Below are 19,297 nucleotides of genomic sequence, written 5' to 3' on the forward strand. Positions count from 1 at the left end.
GAGCTGTTTCTCTGTTCAATGATGCACCACTTTTCAAAGTCTGTCAACTGGGTAAAATGTCTTTAAGTGCATCATAAAGGCATGTCTAGCAGACAACTATCTCTCACCAAAAAGTACTGCAGCATCCCGCTCCAGAGTCACAGTACACTGAAAAGTGCAACAAAAAAATAAAGAGTTAAACATGTGTTTGCTTTAACATGCATATGCCTGTATTTAGACAAGGTATTAATGGACCATATTCACAGCCATCACTAATTGGGTCTGGTGTCGCCCTCTATGCATATAGAGGAGGAGAGAACATTCCAGTCAGTCTAGCCAGTTTAAACCAGAGAGTCTGAGTCTATCCAGCAACCAGAACACATCCAGAATGTAATGCTGACAGCTAAGCTCATCCTGGATCAGGTACTATCCAGGACAGGGACAGAACAACTACAAAAAGCAAGCCAGATGAAAGAAGAAATGTAGAGAAAATCCAATAGAGATAACTTGTCTGAAAAGGCCTTATAGACCGTATGGCACATGTGTCCAGTAGTTAGCCTTCAGTGCCTGGATTCTCATTTAAGCAGACGTGCATGAGAATCCAGATATCCCAATGTGCATTTTGTGGCAGTGTGCTGTAAGTACAGCAACCTGATAAAAAAAAAAAAAAAGGTGCAGAACAGTTTGCCTACCATCAAGGAGAATGCTCTTCAGTTGCATTGTATTTTCTAAAATATATATCCCACATCTGGATGTATATGTCAGAGTCAGCTAGCAAAGTGCAGAGTAAGGAAAACTACTTTAAATATACCTTATGGCCTATTAATCACCTGTGCATCTGTGAAACCTGTACCATCTGTGAAAAGCACATTTTGTGTATCAACTGCCAGTCTGTGAATGCTAAGAACTGTCCTGATGTTTTTGTATTTGAATTCTTCAGTAAATAACTGTTCTGCTGCTCATCATTTTTCCTGCACTACTATTACACTACAAAGTATCCGCATCACAAAAACAACAAGGGCATCTCAACTGTCATCATCAGGCAGGAGGACCCCAGTATCAGAGTGTGCCCTGAAGGGAAGAATAGTGATTTCAACTTAGCACTGGAATATAGCAGTGCTAAGTTAAAATCGCGATGCGATTACTTCGAGTTATATTAATCGCATTGCGATTTCAACTTGGACCTGGTTTACTATGGTTGGCTTGGTAGAATTAGCGAATATGACGAATGTATTCGTGATATTCCACAAAACGAAGATAACGAAGTATTCTGCATCTTTGTTTTAGCTACCTATTCATCAACTTCGCTAATTCTAGCAATCATATAGGAAAGTTTACTATAGAGACAGCTAAGTTTAATTCGCTATGCGATTATATTACTTTGCTTTTTAAAATAAATAAATAGAATAATTATAATACCTGATAATTATTATAATTATTCTATTTATTTAAAAAAAAAGCAAAGTAATATAATCGCATAGCGAATTAAACTTAGCTTTCTCTATAGTAAACTTTCCTATATGATTGCTAGAATTAGCGAAGTTGATGAATAGGTAGCTAAAACAAAGATGCAGAATACTTTGTTATCTTCGTTTTGTGGAATATGACGAATACATTTGTTATCTTCGTTTTGTGGAATATGACAAATACATTTGCCATATTCGCTAATTCTACCAAGCCAACCATAGTAAACCAGGTCCAAGTTGAAATCGCAATTTGACTATTATAACTTGAATTAATCGAATTTCGATTTCAACTTAGCACTGCTATATTCCATATTAGGCTAGAATAAACGAATATGGAATATAGCAGTGCTAAGTTGAAATCGAAATTCGATTATTATAACTTGAATTAATCGCATTGCTATTTCAATAGGAGAGTAGCCTTTAAGTTAAAATCGCAATACGAGATTATTTAAATTGCATATTAATCGCGATAACTAGAATAATGACGAATATTCGATTTCGACGAACATAAAACGAATATTCTATCGAATATTCGCGAATTTCGTCAAAATCGAATATGGCACCTGCCGCTCATCACTAGGGAAGAACAGGTGAAATAGTAACCCCATCATGGAATTTTTTTTTAAATGTAATAAATGATGCAGTAAAAAATAAAATGACAAAAACAATATAAAGAATATTAAAAGCTGCACAAAAAAAGATGAAGAACAAAACTACACATATTATGTATCCACACAACTGTAGTAAACTGAAAGATTAATTTATAACGTTATTTAGAGAAAACCAGAACCTTATTAAAAAATACAATGACAAAAGTCATATGATTTATGTCTTAATTTATATGTCCCCCAAACAATGCCACAAAAATAATAACATTTCTCCTGCTTAAAACAAGGCCTCAGACAAGATGTCAATGAAAAAATAAAAAAGTAGAGGCTGCTGAAATGTAGACATTCAAAAAGGGATTAAAAAGTCTGGATCATTAACACATTTTCCAGCCTGGTCATTGAAGGGTTAAACAAAAGCTTGTTTTGCATCCAGTGTTAAGTCACGTTCCAACAAAAATATACTGCTAGAGAGAATAATTGAAGATTGGCATGGCCACAAATGCTAAAATACAAAAGACAAAGTGGTTTGGAAAGAATTACTCCCAGCTGTGTTCACTTTAGATGCAAAGCAAGGGAAGTAAACTCCTCCAAAAAGATGATAGCCAGGATGTAGCCTCATGTTATTTTCAGGGATGGGAAATGACGGGGTCATTTGGGAACATTGACATTTTGTTACTTTTGTTACCAAAAGAGGGCGTACAATATTACATTTCCTATATAGAGTGCAGGGGGAGACTAGGAATTCAAAGTGGCCATGGAAAAAAACTAAAAGTGGGCCCATGTTGTAGGTAGGCCCAAACTAACAATAGATGGGGCCAACATTAGTAGGCGGGGTCAACTCAAGTAGGCAGGGGCAACACATAGGCGGAACCAGCAATACCATAGAGGGACAAAATATTGTGTTACAGTTTTGTACAATATACCGCCCCAGCAGAACCAAATACCACAATGCATTACAAAATACTACCCCAGCAGAACCAAATACAACAGTGTCGCACAAAATACTACCCCAGCAGAACCAAATACAACAGTGTCGCACACAATACTACCCCTGCAACACCAAATACCACAGTGCATCACACAATACTCCCCTAGCAGAACCAAATGCCACAGTGCATCACACAATACTACCCCAGCAGAACCAAATACCACAGTGCATCACACAATAGTACCCTAGCATAACCAAATACCACAGTGCAGAATAATATACTGCCCCAGTAGAACCAGATACCACAGTGCAGTATAATATATTGCACCAGCAAAACCAAATGCCACAGTGCAGCACAGAAAACTACCCCACCAGAATCAAATACCACAGTGCAGCACAATATGTTGCCCCAGTAGAACCAAATGCCACAGTGCAGCTCACAATACTACCCCAGTAAAACCAAATACAACAGTGTAGCACATTATACTGTCCCAGCATGACCAAATTCCAAAGTGCAGCACAAAATACTGCCCCAGCACAACCAAATACAGTACAACAGTTCAGCACAATATACTGTCCCATCACAACCAAATACCACAGTGCAGCACAACATACTGCCCCAGCAGATCCAAATACACATGTGCAGCACAATATACTGCCAAAGCAAAACAAAATACCACAGTGCAGCACAAAATACTACCCCAGCAGAACCAAATGTGGATTGGCAATAGACAGGGAATTCCCAGGGGGCCACCTGAGCCCTCCTAATGGCCGTCCAGTGGAAGTTTGTGGGGATGTATTTTGTGCTGCTGGTGGCAGTATTTTGTGATAAATTGTGGTATTGGGCTCTGGGATGGCATAATATGCCACAGTACATTATTGCTGGCCTTGCCTACTTGTGTTGGCCATGCCTTCCATTAATTTGGACCCAACTACAAAGCAGGGCCAATTTTAATATTTTTTCCAGGGCCACTTTAACTTCCAAAGTTGGGAGTTATGCTGCACTAACCACACCTAATGGTTTTCTGTCCCTGCCTACTTGGCTTGACCCTGCCTCCTACCATTTTGGCCCCGCCTACAACATGGGGCCAATTTTACACTTTTTTCCAGGGCCACTGAGTTCCCAATCTGTCCTTGGCTCCAGCAAAGCCAAATACCACAGTTAAGCACAAAATGCTGCCCTAGCAGAACCAAACACGAAAGTGCAGCACAATACATTGTCCTAGCAAAACTTCTGCTGCTCTGTGGTATTTGGTATTGCTGAAGTAGAATTTTGTTCTGCACTGTGGTAGTTGGTTCTGCTGAGGCAGTATACTGTGATGAATTTTGGTATTTATTTCTACTGCAGAACTAAATACCATAGTGCAACACAATATACTTCCCCAGAAGCACAAAATACCTTCCCAGAAGCTGCCCCCATGTTGTGGCCGGCACGAGCTGCCGCGTTTTGTCTTCCTCTGCCAGTTGCCTCCACTTGAAGGACATCTGTCAGCAGAATTGTAACCATGAAACTGGCTGACCTGTTGCAATTGTGCTTGGCAGCTGAAGGCATATGTGTTGGTCCCATGTTCATATGTGCCCACATTTCTGAGAACAATTAATTTTCAATATATGCAAAAGAACATTTAGGTGCTCTCCACTTTGATTAACAGGTCCAAATGTGATGATGCTTTCACTGCCTGACCCTGTCAATTAAAGTACAGAAGGCACAGCAATTGCAGAGAGAGCAGAGCCTCTAGGTGTAATGGCTACATCCCCATTGCTCCTGGAAGCTCATTTGTGTATTTAAAAAAAACTCAGTTTTTTCAGCAAGGCGGGCACATATGAACTGTGACACAGTGAGAGGTTTGGTCTGGGAAAACAGGTATTTTCCTTCCAGCATGTGCTGCTGGGCTGATTTACAGCCAGGTGAGGTCAAATACCGGACCGGAATTTAATTGCCGTTCCGGGCTTTGGCAGCACCTGGCTGTCCTTAAATAGGCAACTGGGCTCAGAAGTGAGGTCTCTGTGTTGGGATCTGGGAGCCTTGTGTCTGGATGAAGGCTTGCTACCTGTTTGGCCTAAAAACAGGTTGGTGCTGCTATGCTCAAGGACTCTTTGGAGGCAGAATTGCCGCATGGTGTGAATTACCACCAACACCGCAAAGTGACTTTTTGCTTGTTTATGACTGCTTGTTTTATCACTTGCCTAAAGTGTGAATAAGACACTGAACTGTTTGATCCAAAGAACTTGTTGTTGCCTCTATACTGCGCCCGCTAATCCTATCTACCAGAGTGAAACCCCACAGAACATAGGACCAACACAGATGCCTTCAGCTACCAAGCGCACATACAACAGGTCAGCCAGTTTCATAGTTCCAAATCTGCTGACAGATGTCCTTTAAGATATAGAGGAGGAGGCTGAGATGAGAGACGGAGGCCACAACAGCAAGCCAGCCCTTCTCTTTCAACCATTGATCTCTTCTCTGACATTCTGTTTTCTCATCTTCTCCATTCTATCATGGCTGCTATGATGACTTCTTTCAGTCATAGTTCATCTATAGACATTGCCACACAGCAGTGTTGACAACCGTAATTTTTCTTTTTTCTGGGCAATTTATCCAAAAAACATACACAGATATTTTTTTACAGACAAATTCGAAAATCGTAATAACTAATTAAGATGCTAGATTATTATACTGAAATCATTACCAGTATTTATTGGAAATTGTGATATAATAAGTACCACAAAAATAACCTGCTCAAGTACCACCACCACAAAAAAACCTGACATCTATTTTTTTAACAGATAAAGGAAAAATTTGATTATTTTTACAGACTGTCCAGGAATTTCTATACGGTTGGCAACCCTGCACACAGACATTTTTGATTCCTCACATTTCCTCCTCCCCATCCTGGTGCCCCAACAGTGTCCTCCTGCAGCTATTCCCATCACTGTGCCCACTGTGCTTCCCAATGCCCCCATATACTATGCTGACAAAGGAGGAAAAAATAGTGGACCTAGCAGTAATAATGCCCCCTATAATGTCTCCAGCAAGAATAATGTCCCTTATAGTGTCTATAGTAATAATAATGCTCCCTGTAGAGTCTATAGTAATAATTAGTGTTGAGTGAATCGAAACATCAAAAGCAAAATTCAATCCAAAGTTTAGGAAAAATTTCACATCCTCGTGCTTCGTGTTAACAAATCTATATTTTCCGAAATGGTGGCTGAAAATAAAAAAATATACTCACCTCATCCACTTGATCATGGAGAAGATGTTTGCTCCCATCTTGATTGAAGAAAACCCACCAAAGATCCTGTGGTGAGTGTTAAGACGTCACCACATGATCACGTTGGCCATACACGGTGATGTCATCAGTGGATGAGGTGAGTCAAGTAGATGAGGTGAATATATTTTTTTTTAACCCTGGATTAACTTCCTGAGCACCAGAATGTGAGTCTCAGATGCAAAATCACCAATCAATGAAAAACGATTCATGACAAAGTAATTTGTAACAAATCAAATTTCTTGAAGAAGTTTGATGAAGCTGCTGAATTTAATTTTTGAAAACTTCCCTGATCTCTAGTAATAATAATGCTCCCTATAGTGCCTCCAGTAAAAAAAAATGCCCCATGTAACAAAAATGGTCCTTAGTGCCTCCAGTACTAATAATATCCCGGAAAATGCCTCCAGCAATAATAATGCTCCCAACTGTGCTCCCAATAATAATAAGGCTTCCTATATTAAAAAATTGCCCTCCATAGTTCCCCAGCATTAAAATTTCCTCCACAGTGCCTCTAGTATTAAAAGTTCTCTATGGTGCCCCCAGTAAGTAATGTCTTCATATAGTACTCTAAGTGACTATTACCCAAGTAATACCTGCCTATAGCGTCCCCCCTAGGACAAATATTCTCTATAGTACTGCAATCGTCAGCGATTTTCATTGGTGATTGTGAGCCTAAACTAGGTACAGATCAAAACCAAAGAACAGATGCAAATCTTTCCATGGCTTATTTCTGTGTAGGCTCTACTCTTGGTTTTGGCTCAAATTGACTGATGGAAATCACTGACAAAACACACACTATGTGAAAGCAATCTTAGTAATGTCCCCTGTAGTGGACCTGTAATGCCCCCCTATAGTGTCATAGTAATTTCCTATGTAGTACTGTTAAGAATCTTCCCTATAGTGCCCCCGTAATGTCCCATATTACTAACAGTAGTACTGTTAGTAATATCCACTATAATGGCCCTGTAATGCTCCCCTATAATGCCGCAATAATGTACCATGTAGTACTATTTGTAATATCCCCTATAATGACCCTGTAATGTCCCAATAGCAAGTAAAAAATAAATCTAATGCTCATTTGTCCACCTTGTCATTGTTGCCTGTTGCTATCAGTGTTTTTTTTGTACTGTAGGGGCTAGTAGGGGTGGACAGATTCCTTGCTTTACTATATACAAAACACAGTTGTTGTGGGAGAAGACCCTCAATTACCTTGTCTTGATGTAAAATACTCCAATATGTTCTAACAATTCATTTGAAAATACCAATACCATGTATTGTGTAAAATTAGGTACTTTAATGCCTATATCTTTTATTTTCCTGTTCTCCAATGTTTGTTCTCTAGCTATTCTTTCAATCTCCCTGCTAACAGTTACTAATGTATTCTTCAATATGCAGGGCAATAATATCCATTAAAGTGCATAGAATCGTGATTGTGTAATACATACTCAGTCTACCCAGCACATAAACTACCTATATTCCTTTTTATTGCAATCTTAATATACCAAAGCGGCTCGCAGGCTTATATTCAAAATGAAGATACTGAGCTTTTCCTATCACGTCCTGCCCAATGTTTGGGGGGTCATGCTCCTTTACTTGTGCATGACTAAGGGGGCGTGACCACAGAAATTGATATTATTGCACAAGTATACTGAAGTCTATTGAAGTGGAGCAAAGTGAGGTTTCACTGCAGGCAAGTGGAAACTCCATGTGTGAACTAGAGATGTCGCGAACATAAAATCTTCCGTTCGCTAATGGCGAACGCGAATTTTCGCAAATGTTGGCGGATGGGCAAACCGCCATAGACTTCAATAGGCAGGCGAATTTTAAAACCCACAGGGACTCTTTCCAGCCACAGTAGTGATGGAAAAGTTGTTTCAAGGGGACTAACACCTGGACTGTGGCATGCCGGAGGGGGATCCATGGCAAAACTCCCATGGAAAATTACATAGTTGACGCAGAGTTGGATTTTAATCCATAAAGGGCATAAATCACCTAACAATCCCAATTTTTTTGGAACAACGTGGTTTAAAACATCCAGTGTGTGTTTACGATCAGGTATGATGTTGTATCGATCAGGTAGTGTAAGGGTTACGCCCGCTTCACAGACATTGACAAACCAAACTCCCCTTTTAATGCACCGCAAACAGTCCATTTGCCCAACTGCAAACTCCCCATTTGCACAAGGTTAGATACCAAGCTAGCCATGTCCCGTTGATGTCATTGAAGGTTTCTTCCTCCACCCAGCCACGTACAACACCAAAGGTCCCCGAAAGGTGAATTGAATTGATTTTTCGAACGGGGAGATGGTTAAAAAAAATGCTGGCTCCCTCCCCTTTGTTTGAATCCTTGGTCACTGCGTCTGCGCCGTGCAATTTACTGTCACACCCGATATGAGTTGGTATTTTCTGTAGTACTATTCTCATCAGTTTTATCCCTGTTACGTCCCCAATCTGGGGTCCATTTATTGAATTGATTTTTCTAACGGGGAGATGGTTAAAAAAAACGCTGGCTCCCTCCCCTTTGTTTGAATCCACGGTCACTGTGTCTGCGCCGTGCAATTTACACACCTGATATGAGTGGTATTTTATGTAGTTCTCTTCTCATCAGTTTAATCCCTGTTACGTCCCATATCGGGGATTGCCTTTTGTGAAAAAAAAATTTGGCCGGGTACCTTCGACTGCCTTCACAGTGACAGACCAAACTCTGATACACCAAACTGAATTGATTTTAGGATGGAGATGGAAAAAGCAGCTTGGTCGGTCCTCTTACTCCCAAGTTGGGGCACTTCGCGTGCACGGAGCAATGTGCTGTGACACCCTATATGAGTGGTGTCTTAACTAGTACTATTCCTATCAGTTTAATCCCTGTTACGTCCCCTATCCGGGGACGTGTGTCGAATTGATTAACCATTGTCGAATTAACGAACCATTACGACATCCTGAAATAATTTTGTTCTGAGCTCTGTACTTTCTTTGTATTGAAATTGATTGGGATTTTTTTAATTGTCTGCATTATTTCTAATAAACTATTAAGAGACTTTATTACGATTTTTTTATCCAGCCGATCACTTTTAGTCTGATCATAATGAAGCAACGGCCTTATCATCTGGGGTGTGGCAACATTGCCAACACACTCATAGAGGTGATGATTGATTCATTGTGATAGGCAAGCCCCTTCACCACAACAAGTTAACGATCACGAAGGGGAATTGACACTTGTATGTGCCTTTTTTTGTTTTTGTTTTGTTTTTGCATCCACAGTGCCTGAAAAACAATGGTATTGTTGCAGCCGCTGTTGTAGCAGCGGCCGGAAAAATTGATGATTTCCAGGCAGAAAGGTGACTAAAACATTGCGGCTTGAACCCTAGTTGGTGGCGGAGAATTCAGGAAAGTAATTCGGTATGCAGACATTAAATACAGCAGCGTGGGGAACATTTTGAGGCCAAGGCATGTCATCAGGCCTATTGTTAGTCAAACGTATCCCCCACTGTCAGTCCTTTCGGGATCCATGCCTCATTCATCTTAATGAAGGTGAGGTAATCAACACTTTTTTGACCGAGGCGACTTCTCTTGTCAGTGACAATGCCTCCTGCTGCACTGAAGGTCCATTCTGACAGGACAGTTGAAGCGGGGCAGGCCAGAAGTTCTATCGCAAACTGGCATAGCTCAGGCCACAGGTCAAGCCTGCACACCCAGTAGTAAAGGGGTTCATCGCTTCTCATAGTGTCGATATCTGCAGTTAAGGCGAGGTAGTCTGCTACCTGTCGGTCGAGTCGTTCTCTAAGGCTGGATCCCGAAGGGCTGTTGCGATGTGTAGGGCTGAAAAAGCTCCTTATGTCCTCTATCAACAACACATCTGTAAAGCGTCCTGTCCTTGCTGCCGTGGTCGTGGTAGGAGAAGGATTACTTTCACCTCTTCCCCAGCTACATTCCCGTTGTGCTGTGACATCCCCCTTATAAGCTGTGTAAAGCATATTTTTTTGTTTGGTTTTGAACTGCTGCATCCTTTCCGACTTTCGGTAATTTGGTAACATTTCCGCCACTTTCTGCTTATACCGGGGGTCTAGTAGCGTGGCCACCCAGTACAGGTCGTTCTCCTTCATCCTTTTTATACGAGGGTCCCTCAACAGACATGACAGCATGAAAGACCCCATTTGCACAAGGTTGGATGCTGAGCTACTCATTTCACGTTCCTCGTCCTCACTGATGTCATTGACGGTCTGTTCTTCCCCCCAGCCAAGTACAACACCACGGGTACCAGATAGGTGACAACAACGAGCACCCTGGGATGCCTGCTGTGGTTGGTCTTCCTCCTCCTCAAAGCCACATTCCTCATACTCCTCTTCCAGCGTTGCCGCAGGTCCGGCAAGCGATGATGACAAGGCTGTTTCTGGTGGTGATGGTGACCACAACTCTTCCTCTTCACACTCATCTACAGCCTGATCCAGTACTCTTCGCAGGGCACGCTCCAGGAAGGAAACAAATGGGATGAGGTCGCTGATGGTGCCTTCGGTGCGACTGGCTAGGTTTGTCACCTCCTCAAAAGGACGCATGAGCCTACAGGCATTGCGCATGATTGTCCAGTAACGTGGCAAAAAAATTCCCAGCTCCGCAGACACTGTCCTATCCGGTCATACAAATACTCGTTGACGGATTTTTCTTGTTGGAGCAGGCGGTCAAACATTAGGAGTGTTGAATTCCAACGTGTCGGGCTGTCGCAAATCAAGCGCCTCACTGGCATGTTGTTTCGCCGCTGAATATCGGAAAAGTGCGCCATGGCCGTGTAGGAACACCTTAAATGGCCACACACCTTTCTGGCCTGCTTCCTGGTCCTGTAAGCCTGGGTACCTAGACACAAAGCGTTGTACGATGAGATTTAACACATGTGCCATGCACGGCACATGTGTCAACTTGCCCAAATTCAATGCTGCCAACAAATTGCTTCCATTTCCACACACCACTTTGCCAATCTCCATTTGGTGCGGGGTCAGCCACTGATCCACCTGTGCGTTCAGGGCGGACAGGAGTGCTGGTCCGGTGTGGCTCTCTGCTTTCGGCAAGTCAACCCCAAGACAGCGTGACACTGTCGTATCCGGGATGTGGAATAGCCCTTGGGGCGCTGGGGGGATTCAGTTGATGTGCAGCCAGATGCCGCTGCAGAAGAGGACTCAGCCGAGGAGGTTATCGAAGAGGATGGAGTAGGAGGAGTAGAAGAGGTGGCAGTAGGCCTGCCTGTAAGTTATGGCAGTGTCACCAACTCCGCTGCAGAGCCACGCATTCCATGCTTGGCAGCCGTCAGCAGGTTGACCCAATGCGCAGTGTATGTGATATACCTGCCCTGACCGTACTTTGCAGACCAGGTATCAGTGGTCAGATGGACCCTTGCCCCAACACTGTATGCCAAAGATGCCATGACTTCCTTTTCAATAACAGAGTAGAGATTTGGGATTGCCTTTTAAAAAAAAATAAAAATTGTCCGGGAACCTTCCACTGTGGTGTCCCAATAGCGATTTTTTTTTTTTAAGGCCTCAGACTCCACCAGCTGGTATGTTAAATGCTGGCGGGCTAAAAGTTCCGTCAAGCCAGCTATCAGACGTCAGGCAAGGGGGTGGCTCAAACATTTCCTTGACAGACACCTGACTGTGGGCAGATGAGATGGAACTGCTGAAGGTGAGAGGCGGAGTGGCGGGTGGTTGAGAGGGGGCAAGGAGGACAGCAGTGGTTGACGTGGCTGAAGATGCTGGACCAGGAGGAGGATGGTGGTTTTCAGTTTGTTTGCTGCTTGTACTCATGTGTTGATCCCATTGGCGTTTGTGATGTGAGATCATGTGCCTTCGCAAAGCAGTTGTACCGAGATGGGTGTTGGACTTCCCTCGACTCAGTTTCTTTTGGCACGGGTTGAAAATGGCATTGCTGTTATCAGAGGCAGACACACAAAAAAAATGCCACACTGCTGAGCTTTGCAATTACGCATTCTGGTGGTGGCAACAGCATGCGTTGATTCGCGTGCTGTCTGGCTGACCCCGGGTGCCGATACATGCTGTTTGACTGTGCCACTAGCTCCTTGCGACGACCTCCCCCTGCTTCCAACTTGTCTCCTCCTTCTCTCTGTCTCCCCTTCTGAACTTTCCCCCTCTTCTTCTTCTCTTTGAGCAGGCACCCACGTCGCATCCACGGACACATCGTCATCATCAACCACTTCACTTGTATCTGACACCTCAGCAAAAGAAGCAGCAGCGGGTACAACATCATCATTATCATCATCATCACACTGTACGTCCATGTGTGTAATCCTGCCTGACTGAGACATATCCCTGTTATCTACATCCTCTGGCAATAATGGTTGTGCATCACTAATTTCATCCAAGTGATGTGTAAATAACTCCTCTGACGGATCAAGTGAAGCGGCTGTGGTGGCTGTGGTGGTAGTGGTGCTGGTGGCGGCGGGCGAGAGAGTGGTAAGTTGAGAGCAGGTGACCGAAGCTGAGCTGGAGGAGCATGGCGCGTAAAGGTTCTTGACAGCGGAAGCTGTTGAAGATTGGGTGTTCTGTGTAAGCCAGTCAACTATGTCCTCAGAATTTTTTGGGTTCAGGGTGCGTGGCCTCTGAACACTGGGCGTTATTACAGGGTTAGTGGAAATCACAGCACCACGAACACGACGGCCCCTGCGGGGTGGCCTGCCTCTGCCTGGATGCAAGGTACTGTGCCACCCTATATAAGTAGTGGGCAGTGGGCACAGTACAGTCTGGGAGCCTGACACACACTGGCTTGCAACTGCGATTATATTTATTACAGAGAAAAAATACATTGACTTTTTTTATCTGCAAGGTATTGTGACACCCTGTAACGGTATGAGTGGTGGCCTGGCCAATGACTTCAGCACAGTCTGTGGGCCTGACACACACTGGCTTGCAACTGCGATTATATCACAGAGAGAAAAAAATAATGACTTTTTTATTTGCAAGGTATTGTGACACTATTGTGACACCCTGTAACGGTATGAGTGGTGGCCTGGCCAGTGGCCACAGTACAGTCTGTGGGCCTTACACACACTGGCTTGCAACTGCGATTATATCACAGAGAAAAAATAAATTGCCTTTTTTTATCTGCAAGGTTTTGTGATACCCTGCAACGGTATGAGTGGTGGCCTGGCCAGTGACGACAGTACAGTCTGTGGACCTGACACACACTGGCTTGTAGCTGTGATTATATCACAGAGAAAAAATAAATTGACTTTTTTTTATTTGCAAGGTATTGGGACACCCTGTATGAATGGTGTGCACACAGTACAGTCTGTGGGCCTGCAGCCTCTCACACACGGGCAGTGAACTGCAATATATATATATATATATATATATATACAGGGAGTGCAGAATTATTAGGCAAGTTGTATTTTTGAGGATTAATTTTATTATTGAACAACAACCATGTTCTCAATTAACCCAAAAAACTCATTAATATCAAAGCTGAATATTTTTGGAAGTAGTTTTTAGTTTGTTTTTAGTTTTAGCTATTTTAGGGGGATATCTGTGTGTGCAGGTGACTATTACTGTGCATAATTATTAGGCAACTTAACAAAAAACAAATATATACCCATTTCAATTATTTATTTTTACCAGTGAAACTAATATATCATCTCTACATTCACAAATATACATTTCTGACATTCAAAAACAAAACAAAAACAAATCAGTTACCAATATAGCCACCTTTCTTTGCAAGGACACTCAAAAGCCTGCCATCCATGGATTCTGTCAGTGTTTTGATCTGTTCACCATCAACATTGCGTGCAGCAGCAACCACAGCCTCCCAGACACTGTTCAGAGAGGTGTACCGTTTTCCCTCCTTGTAAATCTCACATTTGATGATGGACCACAGGTTCTCAATGGGGTTCTGATCAGGTGAACAAGGAGGCCATGTCATTAGATTTTCTTCTTTTATACCCTTTCTTGCCAGCCACGCTGTGGAGTACTTGGACGCGTGTGATGGAGCATTGTCCTGCATGAAAATCATGTTTTTCTTGAAGGATGCAGACTTCTTCCTGTACCACTGCTTGAAGAAGGTGTCTTCCAGAAACTGGCAGTAGGACTGGGAGTTGAGCTTGACTCCATCCTCAACCCGAAAAGGCCCCACAAGCTCATCTTTGATGATACCAGCCCAAACCAGTACTCCACCTCCACCTTGCTTGCGTCTGAGTCGGACTGGAGCTCTCTGCCCTTTACCAATCCAGCCACGGGCCCATCCATCTGGCCCATCAAGACTCACTCTCATTTCATCAGTCCATAAAACCTTAGAAAAATCAGTCTTGAGATATTTCTTGGCCCAGTCTTGACGTTTCAGCTTGTGTGTCTTGTTCAGTGGTGGTCGTCTTTCAGCCTTTCTTACCTTGGCCATGTCTCTGAGTATTGCACACCTTGTGCTTTTGGGCACTCCAGTGATGTTGCAGCTCTGAAATATGGCCAAACTGGTGGCAAGTGGCATCTTGGCAGCTGCACGCTTGACTTTTCTCAGTTCATGGCCAGTTATTTTGCGCCTTGGTTTTTCCACACGCTTCTTGCGACCCTGTTGACTATTTTGAATGAAACGCTTGATTGTTCGATGATCACGCTTCAGAAGCTTTGCAATTTTAAGAGTGCTGCATCCCTCTGCAGGATATCTCACTATTTTTGACTTTTCTGAGCCTGTCAAGTCCTTCTTTTGACCCATTTTGCCAAAGGAAAGGAAGTTGCCAAATAATTATGCACACCTGATATAGGGTGTTGATGTCATTAGACCACACCCCTTCTCATTACAGAGATGCACATCACCTAATATGCTTAATTGGTAGTAGGCTTTCGAGCCTATACAGCTTGGAGTAAGACAACATGCATAAAGAGGATGATGTGGTCAAAATACTCATTTGCCTAATAATTCTGCACTCCCTGTATATATACAGTACAGATCAAAAGTTTGGACACACTTTCTCATTCAAAGAGTTTTCTTTTTTTTCATGACTATGAAAATTGTAGATTAACACTGAAGGCATCAAAACTATGAATTAACACATGTGGAATTATATACATAACAAAAAAAAGTGTGAAACAACTGAAAATATGTCATATTCTAGGTTCTTCAAAGTGGCCACCTTTTGCTTTGATTACTGCTTTGCACACTCTTGGCATTCTCTTGATGAGCTTCAAGAGGTAGTCACCTGAAATGGTTTTCACTTCACAGGTGTGCCCTGCCAGGTTTAATAAGTGGGATTTCTTTCCTTATAAATGGGGTTCGGACCATCACTTGCGTTGTGGAGAAGTCAGGTGGATACACAGCTGATAGTCCTACTGAATAGACTGTTAGAATTTGTATTATGGCAAGTAAAAAGCAGCTAAGTAAATAAAAACTAGTGGCCATCATTACTTTAAGAAATTAAGGTCAGTCAGTCCGAAAAATTGGGAAAACTTTGAAAGTGTCCCCAAGTGCAGTCACAAAAACCATCAAGCTCTACAAAGAAACTGTCTCACATGCGGACCGTCCCTGGAAAGGAAGACCAAGAGTCACCTCTGCTGCGGAGGATAAGTTCATCCGAGTCACCAGCCTCAGAAATCGCAAGTTAACAGCAGCTCAGATTAGAGACCAGGTAAATGCCACACAGAGTTCTAGCAGCAGACACATCTCTAGAACAACTGTTAAGAGGAAACTGTGTGAATCAGGCCTTCATGGTAGAATATCTGCTAGGAAACCACTGCTAAGGACAGGCAACAAGCAGAAGAGACTTACTTGGGCTAAAGAACACAAGGAATGGACATTAGACCAGTGGAAATCTGTGCTTTGGTCTGATGAGTCCAAATTTGAGATCTTTGGTTCCAACCACCGTGTCTTTGTGCGATGCAGAAAAGGTGAACGGATGGACTCTACATGACTGGTTCCCACCGTGAAGCATGGAGGAGGAGGTGTGATGGTGTGGGGGTGCTTTGCTGGTGACACTGTTGGGGATTTATTCAAAATTTAAGGCATACTGAACCAGCATGGCTACCACAGCATCTTGCAGTGGCATGCTATTCCATCCGGTTTGCGTTTAGTTGGACCATCATTTATTTTTCAACAGGACAATGACCCCAAACACACCTCCAGGCTGTGTAAGGGCTATTGGACCATGAAGGAGAGTGATGGGGTGCTGCACCAGATGTCCTGACCTCCACAGTCACCGGACCTGAACCAAATCGAGATGGTTTTGGGTAAGCTGGACCGCAGAGTGAAGGAAAAAGGGCCAACAAGTGCTAAGCATCTCTGGGAACTCCTTCAAGACTGTTGGAAGACCATTTCAGGTGACTACCTCTTGAAGCTCATCAAGAAAATGCCAAGAGTGTGCAAAGCAGTAATCAAAGCAAAAGGTGGCCACTTTGAAGAACCTAGAATATGACATATTTTCAGTTGTTTCACACTTTTTTGTTATGTATATAATCCACATGTGTTAATTCATAGTTTTGATGCCTTCAGTGTGAATCTACAATTTTCATAGTCATAAAAATAAAGAAAACTCTTTGAATGAGAAGGTGTGTCCAAACTTTTGGTCTGTACTGTATATATATGTATATATATATATATATATATATATATATAAAGCAGACTGATGTACCAGCCCTAAAAAGGGCTTTTTGGGGTGCTGTCAGGACGCTGTCCTTACAGCAGATGAGTCTGTGGACACAAAACACGGCCCTAGCTATCGATTTCCCTATTAAATCAGCAGCAGCTACACTGTCCCTCCTCTCACTAAGAATGCAGCTTCCGAATGAATCTAAAATGGATGCTGTCCAGGAGGTGGGAGTGTCTGGGAGGGAGGGTCTGCTGCTGATTGGCTGGAATGTGTCTGCTGACTTTGAGGTACAGGGTCAAAGTTTATTCAATGATGATGTATAGGGGGTGGACTGAACATCGCATATGTTCGCCCGCCGCGGCGAACGCAAACAAGCAATGTTCGCCGTGAACTGTTCGTCGGCGTATAGTTTGAGACATCTCTAGTGTGAACTTTGGAATGTATATGGATCTAATTTATTCTTATCATTGACCTTTTCCCAAAATATCCCCTGCAGTCTCATTGTCTCATCTTTATATTCTTCTACTCTGGTATACTTCCTCCTGAGTCTTATTAACTGACTTTTGGGTATATTTTCCAACCATGTAAGTAGATGACAACTAGAAGTCAGGATGTGATTGTTACTGTCTGTTGGTTTTATATACAGTATGTCTTGTCTACAATTGTGTTTTTCTCTATTGACATAGTTAAATCTAAAAAAATGTCGGTGTAAAATGTATATACAGCTTATTTGTATTCATTTGATTTATTAAATCCTTTAGTAAACTTTCTTCCCCAACCCAAATAAAAAATGTGATCTATAAATCATTTCCAGAGGACCAGGTTCACACACAGCCAGCCCATGGACTAGATGATAAGCTCCTTCCATCTACCAAAGTATAAATTTGCATAACACGGTGCGAACCTGGTCCCCATTGCGGTTCCCAATGTCTGTATGTAAAAATCATTATGATTTAATTATGAATTAAACTAAAAAGATGCAGTCCTTTATAAAATCTATTTGTTCTATTGCTAATTTGTTGCCTTACCTAAGGTTTCCAGGAGATAGAATTCAAAACCTGGAGGTTGTGCTTTATGTCCTATGCCTATCCTGGACTGGATGTAAGGAGTCCTATGCTGTATACAATAGGTCTGCCTGGTGCAGTAATTAACTAGTGTATCTTTGTTATGATTAAAGCATGTTATTCTAGGCGTTTTAATGGACTGGTAAGGGAAGTGAACAAGAAAAGTAAAATTTGCTGCAGTGTGCATCGTGTGTTTGGCGATTTGGAAGGTGGAGGCACATTATTGCATGGAGGCTGGGGTGTAGATTGTGCGCCAGGGATGATTTTCAGTCTCAGCCAGCCCTGCTCTTATTGGAATTCTACTACTCAGGATCATGGTGGAGCATGTAAACACAATACTTTACCACTAGAGGGCAACAAGTGACTTGCCATTTGCTAATAAATAAGTGTTCATGATGGTAATAGCCAATGTTTTCTGTGAGAGTCATTGTGAGGGAAGTAATTTCTCTGTGTAACTCACAACTGGCAAATTGACCACGGTGTAGACTTTATGTAAAGGTGCGGGTTTGTTTGTGAGACTGCATGTGAATAAGGTTGTTTCTTCAGCAAGTGCACGAATTCCTAGGAACCCTAACCAAATAAATGGGTCAAAATAGGGGGAGAAATTTCTGAAAAAAATCGGCCTCCTGTGAAAATAAATGTTTATGTTTTTTTGTCAACGCTCTCCATGTGTTTTTTTACACAGGTTTCTGCATTACTCTCAAGCCACGTAAGTTGTGGCACTGCTGTTATTGTTGGAGTGTCTCCTTCACTATCAACAATCTCATTTACACCAAGGTTGCTCCTCACTGGGCGAACATTGAAAGGAGGCCTATTTGGAGGTGTGTAAAAAACCCACACATTTAGTGTCCTCAAATCATATTTTATTAGGCCTCATTCACACAACCATATTTTCGGTCTGCGTCCGATTTATGTTCTGTCTGCATCCATGCCACAAATTACTGTATAGAGCATGTTCTATTCTTGTCCGTTTTGTGCACAAGATTAGACATTTTCACAATGGGGGCCACAAAAAATGTGGGATGCACAAGGCTGATATCCTCATTTTGTGGATCCATGATTTGCAGACCGCAAAACGGATACGGCTGTGTGAATGTAGTCTTATACTATGCAAAACTACTACAAATCCACTAAAATACTAATTAAATATAGCACAATACTAATTATTTTTATCATCCTTTATTTTTGTTTAGGATTTAAGAGCAAGGAAAGTGTTCCTCAACTAGTATCAGATCTGATGGCTGAGAAGTTCAAAGTGGATGGTTTATTATCTCACAAATTGCCATTTAATGAAATAAATAAAGGCTTTGAACTGTTGCATAAAGGCGAAAGGTATGTTAACCTACAAAATTAAAATAGACCTACTACAGTCTTAAAACCCACAACGACCTGCTATATTCATATAACACAA

General features: G+C 42.3%; 1 protein-coding gene across 1 annotated transcript in view; it reads left to right on the plus strand.

Moving 5' to 3' along the window:
• Positions 1-19,297, plus strand: part of LOC122924684 (alcohol dehydrogenase 1-like) — a 146,147-nt gene that overhangs the window by 91,765 nt on the left and 35,085 nt on the right. The window contains exons 7-8 of the mRNA XM_044276025.1: positions 18,572-18,707; positions 19,080-19,218. Of these exons, the coding sequence (XP_044131960.1) occupies positions 18,572-18,707; positions 19,080-19,218 (275 nt within the window). The remainder of the gene's footprint in view (positions 1-18,571; positions 18,708-19,079; positions 19,219-19,297) is intronic.

This window comes from Bufo gargarizans, chromosome 1, assembly GCF_014858855.1.
Source record: "Bufo gargarizans isolate SCDJY-AF-19 chromosome 1, ASM1485885v1, whole genome shotgun sequence".
Taxonomy (NCBI): domain Eukaryota; kingdom Metazoa; phylum Chordata; class Amphibia; order Anura; family Bufonidae; genus Bufo; species Bufo gargarizans.